At 41.7% G+C, this 6938-nt stretch overlaps 1 protein-coding gene across 3 annotated transcripts in view; it reads left to right on the top strand.

Moving 5' to 3' along the window:
• Positions 1 to 3190: 3190 nt before the first annotated feature.
• Positions 3191 to 6938, top strand: part of LRRC72 (leucine rich repeat containing 72) — a 52056-nt gene continuing 48308 nt past the window's right edge. The window contains exon 1 of one of the 3 annotated variants that reach the window (XM_070470630.1): positions 3191 to 4604. In XM_070470630.1, the coding sequence (XP_070326731.1) occupies positions 4512 to 4604 (93 nt within the window). In that variant the 5' untranslated portion in view covers positions 3191 to 4511. The remainder of the gene's footprint in view (positions 4605 to 6938) is intronic. The other 2 variants (XM_070470613.1, XM_070470619.1) reach the window with 2 other exon arrangements.

Below are 6938 nucleotides of genomic sequence, written 5' to 3'. Positions count from 1 at the left end.
GTTCTTTACCACTAGCACTACCTGGGAAACCCCAATAATAGACATACATGTTTATAATTACCTATTGCTGCATGGCAAATTACCTCAAAACATTTGCAGCTGAAACAGCAAACATGTATTATCTCCATTTCTGAGTGTCGGGAATCTGGGTGTGCCTCCGCTGGGTGACTCTGACTGAGTTTCTCAGGAGGCTGCATGGCTGTGACCATCTCAAGGCTCCAGTCTGGGGGATCTACTGCCAAGCTGGCTCATGTGACCATTGCAGGCTTCGGGGCTGCTGTGGCTGTTGGTCAGAGACATCAATACCTTGCTATATGGGCCTCCCTATAGATCAGCTCACAACAGGATGCTGGTTTATCTCAGAGTGGGCCAGAGAAAAAGGGAGAAGGTGCCCCAGACAGAAGTCATAGTTTTTTTGTAACCTGCCCTCAGAAGTGATAGCCTGCCCTTCTGCCATATTCCGTTCATTTGGAGTGAGTCCAAAGTCCAGCCTACACACAAGGGGAGAGAATTAATTACACAAGGATGTGAAAACCAGTAGGATCACTGGGGGCATTGTAGAGTTTGCCTGCTATGTATGTGGGGGGGGGGGGCGGTGTGCACATGGGTGTGCATTTGTATGAATATATACATACATGCATGCACACGCATGTATTAACATGTGTATGCATACATACATTGGGTTTTCCAAGTAGTGTTAGTGGTAGAGAACCTGCCTGCCAATGCAAGAAATGTAAGAGACACAGGTTCAGTCCCTGGGTCTGGATGATCCACTGGGGGAGGGCATGCATCCCATTCCAGTATTCTTTTCTGGAGAATCCTATAGACAGAGGAGCCTGGCAGGCTGCAGTCATAGGATCACACACAGTCAGACACGACTGAAGCGACTTAGCATGCACACACACATAAATATACACACACACATATATACATGTATATAGAGCCACACATTTATATAGAGAGAGACTTCATGCTTGAAATGCCTGATTGCTACATCATATGTGTGATAAAATGCAACATTCTTTTTTATATTCATCTACTTATTATTAATTGAAAGATAAATGTTTTACAATACTGTGTGGGCTTCTGCCATACATCAACATGAATCAGTCGAAAGTATACATATGCCCGTTCCCCCTTGAACCTCCCTCCCACCCTCCACCCCATCCCACCACTACAGGCTGTCACAGAGCCTCAGTTTGAGTTCTCTGAGTCACATAGCAAATTACCGCTGGCTATCTACTTAACGTGTGGTAATGTATATGTTTCCATGCTACTCTCTCCATTCATCTCACCATCTCCTTCCCTCCCTGCTGCCCTGTCCCTAAGCCTGTTCTCTATGCAAATGCAGCATTCTTAATAGCATTAACAAGACCTCTCTGCTAGCTTAAGATAAACGTCTATCAGTAACTCACCAAGTCAAAACTGAGCATAGCAAGAGAAGGGTTAGTAATTTCGATGACATTACACAATGAAGTGCTATAATGAAAATTAGTATTTGTGAGTTGTGTGAATTCCACCCAGTATCACCTCTAATTTCAGGCAAGGGGACTTCTGCCCTAGGCTCCTTGATTTAGAGGACTCTGCTTAGGTCTTCTACTGGACTCATGTCCCACCACGCTCATGCCCTCCACTGAGGGACAAGTGGATGAACCCATCTGGAGTTCTTGCCCCCTCTACAACCCTAATGGACATGTGATGCCCTAGGTGTAAAGGATAGTGAAAAGGTGGCTATGAGAGGGGATGGGCAGAGCTTAGATAGGTTCTTGGGAAAAGATGTGAAATCACACTGAAGCAAATTCAGGTTTGGAACTGAAAATTACATCATTCGATCAAGCTGGGATTCTGCCTAGAGGTTTCTAGCTTTTTCAGACAATATAGCATGTTTCCAAACTTGAATCACTTCTTATTCCTATACAGGAAGGTATTTTGAGGGTTGTGTGTGAATTCTGAGAGAAAACAGGCATGTAAAGATGAAGTGGAAATGGCTGCATCAAGTGATGGCATTCTGGGCGTGGACCTTGGAGGTCAGTGAAGGGTACTTTTGGAGATAGATTCAGAAGTGACGTTTATTCAAAGTCTGGAGGCAACAGGCATTAGCCAGGGAGAAAAGAGCAAAGAAGACAGTTTTTAACTTCCCAGGGGGTTCCGTGGTAAAGAATGGCATCATATATCATAAAAAGGTATACATAAAAGAATGTGATTTGATAGTAACTGATGTATTACTTATTCTATGGTCATTGTATACAGTAGGAATGGGAGGTAATTATTCAAGACAAATTAGGAAGAGAATTTTTTAAAAAATTATGTAGATTTTATGATGGCCATTACATGCATAATTTTTTTCTTACACACTTTTTACTAGCAAATTATTCTTGAGAAACAATTGCATGTCAACATCTCAATGAGAACTTTTTATTCTGTGAACAATACATTCTACCTGTCTGGGAGAGTGTAATTAAATAATGGATTTTTTGAAGTAAATGTTCAGCTTCTTCACTTTACTGTTGAAGAAACTGAGGTTCAGAGCCATTAAATGACTAGAAGGCGGCCAACAGATAGTTAATTTCAGAACTGAGACTAAACTCCACATGCCCTGACTTGGAACACAAGGATTTTTTTCTTATCCAAATCCACATACATGCTATGATAGAGCTTTCAAACCGGGATATGCATAGCCCTGTAGGCAATGGCAGCATGCCAGGGAGGCGAAGCCACAGGATAAACACAGGGTGTCTTGCTTCAATGTAAATATTACTCAAAGATTTGAGGGGAGTTGGGGGAGCCACTTTATTTTTATATTGAAACAAAATTGATTATAAAGGAGAATGTACATTTTACATGAATTTTTTAAAATTTCAGGCTGGATTCCTCAGGCTATAATCCCATCAAATGGAGGTAAAAGTTCTCTCTGTTCACTTGGCTAGGGGTACCTCTTCTGTAGACCACCAGTGTGTGAAGACATCTAGGAAGAATCAAGAAGTGCCTTCACTAATCCCCATCTTTCACATTTCATTTTAAACTTGCATTATTTTAGTCCTTGCAATCAATTAAATGGTAAATTTTTCTTGAAGAGGGAACATATAAGGCCTCTTAATATATGAGTCTCTGAGTTCCTTTCCTAAGAACAGAGCTCTCTGTTTAAAATTTATTTTCTCCTCTGAATCAGTGTAAAGTGAAGAGATTTCAGAATAAAATATTTAAATGTGATTTTAGTAGAAATTAACTGGTTAGTAGTTTACTTCTATAAGATGCTCTCTAAAAGTAAATAGCCTGTGGTTGTAAAACTCACATTTGTCTAATGTACAAAGTTGACCTAGGAGTATGCATCTCCATTTTTCTATGTAGCATATTAATAAATGATATCTGGAAAGCTGTCATACATATTAACAGCAAAGATGGGAGACAAGATGCTAGTAAATTATTTTATAGCTTTTCTCAGTGGACCATTTCTTTCATCTGATTTTTATTCCTGGGTTAGAAACTATTTAAACAATGGTTCTCAGATGGTTACTTTCCCCATGGTACCTAGAAGAACTTTTATCCACCCACCCCCAAAAGGCTCAAGTACTTATAAAAAGTATTTATACTCAAATATTTACAAAAAGTTCTAGAAAGAATGTGTTTTGACTCCTTCACTGAGACCTTTTTTAATGCTCTATTCCAATACCAACACTTTTTAATGCAATAGCTTGATCCATTTCAAAAAATTACATTTAATTCTTAGATTTCAAGTTCAAATTTGGTGCCAAGAAACCAACCTATTCAGTTGAATCAATTGTTATTAAATTCATTGTGTTAGGTCCTGGCCAAAAAAAAAAAAAAAAAAACTCCAGCCTCCAAAAGTTTCCCAAGCTAGAGGAGAACCAAATTCACATAAATAAAATCATAAGGTCTTCAAGATTGGATGAGACTGGCCAAATAGTGGCTCAGCTTAACAAAAGAAATCCTAATGCAATATTTCTTTTCAGAAAATAAAAATGAATGCAAAACATACATGATGAACAAAAATGTCAAATTTTAAAATAAAGACAGTCTCACTGGTATTGATTTTTTTTTTTCCCTTTTGCATTAAGCTCCAGGAGGACTCCACCAGGCCCTGCCTCACTCCTATCCTTCACAGGTGGCTGTGGTTTCACACACACCTACTTTTCAGAAACCTAAATTTTCTAATATTCAGATCTCAATAGAGTTATTATTACTGGGTGACTTCAGTGGGGCCCTCTGATACACTCGTGGTCTCTGGTCTCTACCCGATCGCCATCCCTCCTACATCCGCGGTATGCAGCATCCCGCGTAGGAGAAACACTGGAGACCTAGGTAGGACGCAGTGGCTGTTGCAGGGCCACAAGCGCAAACGTCACAGAAGTCCGGATTTGGCTTCACATCTTCCCTACTTCGGATTGGCTTTTGGTCCACAGGGTGGTGGTAACTCTTGGTAACCGCCGGAACAGTCAGCCGCGGGCCAGGCTGGGTCGATCACAGGTGCTGCTGAATGCCCGGGTGTCCTGATGGCCAGGGACCCCAGTCATCTGCCGCGTGCCTGCCGACACCCAGCAATCCAAGCGAAGGCCGCAGAAGCTGCCCTGGAAATCAGCCGTACGGTAAACATCTCCCTCTTCCCCAGGCCATGGAGCGTTTCGGGGGATCCTGACAGAGCTCCAGTCCGCTGGAGGCCACCCCGGGGTCCGGGGCGAAGGGATAACGCAATCACAGTCCCCAGCCAAACTTTCCACTGGGGCTAGAAGCCTGTCATCTCCTGACTGGGGTTTGAGGACTGTCCCGATCCACACTAATTGATTTACACTGACCCTTTCCCATTTAGTATCTCAGGCATATATAGTTTTGGCAGCTTATAGAGACTAACAGGACTTCCCAGGTGGCGCTAGTGGTAAAGAAGCCTCCTGCCAGTGCAGGAGAGGTAAGAGACACAGCTGGATCCCTGAGTCAGGAAGACCCCCTGCAGAAGGGCATGGCAACCCACTCCAGGATTGTTGCCTGGAGAATCCCATGGACGGAGGAGCCTGGTGGGCTGCAGTCTACAGAATGCAGGAAAAGTCAGACAGGACTGAAGCAACCGAGGATGCCTGCTGGCACACAGATTAATAACACCATAAATTTGAAATCTTGACCCTCATATATATATATACATGTAGAGCCCTGAAATGTTGTTTCCCTAAAGTGCAGATTGACACACTGGAGAGGAAAAGTTCTTTGAGGGACAATACAAGCAGAGTTGAGGACAGTTTAGATAATGACTAAAAGAATCCTTGATTGGGGAATGAAAAAAAGTCACAATTGCGTTGTACCGTTTAGGACCTAACAAGGTGTTCTCGAGTTCTCACGCTTGTCTAGAAAGGCTTGGAGCTATGATAATTAGTCAAGGCTGAACGTTCTGTAATAAAATGGAAACTTCACACTAAATCCTAACTAACTTGTGATGCATGTGTATTGCATGAAGGTATAGGAATGAATCATTATAGTAGATAAATCATCAAAGTGAGGATATTTTCTTCTATAGATCTTAATAAAGTCTTCATTCTTCTAGGATGTAGTAGTTCCACAATTTTCAAACATTTTATTCTACTTTATCTAGATCCCAAGGTATCTGCAGTGGAAGTAGCTGCTTTTTTTCTTCTCTATGCTAGAACGATCTACATCCAAGTTTTGTGTTGGGTAGTTTTTTTTATCCTGTTTCATCAATCAGTTAATTTGAAACTAACATTTTCCCCTTATCAGATTCCTGAAATTGCTCTGCAAATTGAATACCTTTTCTGTGTGATATTCTCTACCATGCTACACAATATTGCAGATTCAAGTTCTACCTTCTTGAAACCCGCCCTCTCTGTTCCGACTGTCTTTTTGCTTCTCTTCATAACTTTATAACAATCCCTCATGTATCTTCTTATGCAGCTTGGCTCTCTCCTCCTCCTTCCAAATGTAGACACTTCAGGACGGTCTTCCCTGGGTCCCACTCTCTCCTCTGTGCTGGCTGACGACGACCAGGCTGGACATACCTATCCTGACACTCTGGTGAGATTCACTCTCCCACTTGCAACTTTCTGGTGGTCGCCTTGACCTCTTCCACCAGTGCCTGGGGTTCACCCTTTCTCCACTGCATGCATCTTCCCTCCCGGTCACCTTTCTCATCACCGAGTCATCACATCATCATCACCACCGGTGGCTTCCCTTGCCCTTATTCTCTGCCTCCGGTTACCTGCCAGTTCTCATCAATTCTCTCTGTAGCTCACATGTCATCCCTGTTCCCTGCTCATTCTCACTTGCTTCTGTCCCTGGGGCAGGCTTATCAGATCTTGATTTGATTTTCCAGAGGCAACCTTGCTTCCTGTCTGGAGTTCTATCTGCACACTAGGCCATGAGATATGGTATGCTTTGTCACATCTTTTTTCCTGTTTAAAAATCCTATAATACTTCTCTGCAAACTTCCCAGAGTTGAGTCCATTGATTAATTACCCAGTCGTTATTAAGTCCATTCTTTTACAGCCCAACAAAGCAAGGGCACCAAAAGAGAAGGAGGAAAAATGATTTTAAAATAACTTGATATTGGATATTACTTAAAAGCATTGATATAGTTGTCATGGGAAAAAATCAGAACTTTATTAGACTTCCTTACACTGATTTTACCATGCTGTTAGTATATATGTTTCATTTATATATATACAAAATTAAATTTAATTTTAGGTTACATAAAATATGTGATTTTAAGTTAGAATTCTTAAGACCATTAAAGTTTTCTTTGAGCAGTAGGTACATACTTCTGAGCCTAAATTTCAAAGTGAGCACAAGTATATGACCCCAATTCACCTTTTAAAGTGGATCCCTCACAGTTGCTTGCTGGATTCCTTTTCCCTGCAGCCAAAGACTGTACCAGCCTAACGCCTTGTACATTCTCCCCCTGCTTTTCCTCCTTTGTATAC

Source organism: Odocoileus virginianus, chromosome 1 (genome assembly GCF_023699985.2).
Source record: "Odocoileus virginianus isolate 20LAN1187 ecotype Illinois chromosome 1, Ovbor_1.2, whole genome shotgun sequence".
NCBI classification, from domain to species: Eukaryota; Metazoa; Chordata; class Mammalia; order Artiodactyla; family Cervidae; genus Odocoileus; species Odocoileus virginianus.
Note: the sequence above shows the minus strand (reverse complement) of the source record. Positions and strands in the feature narration are given on the sequence as shown.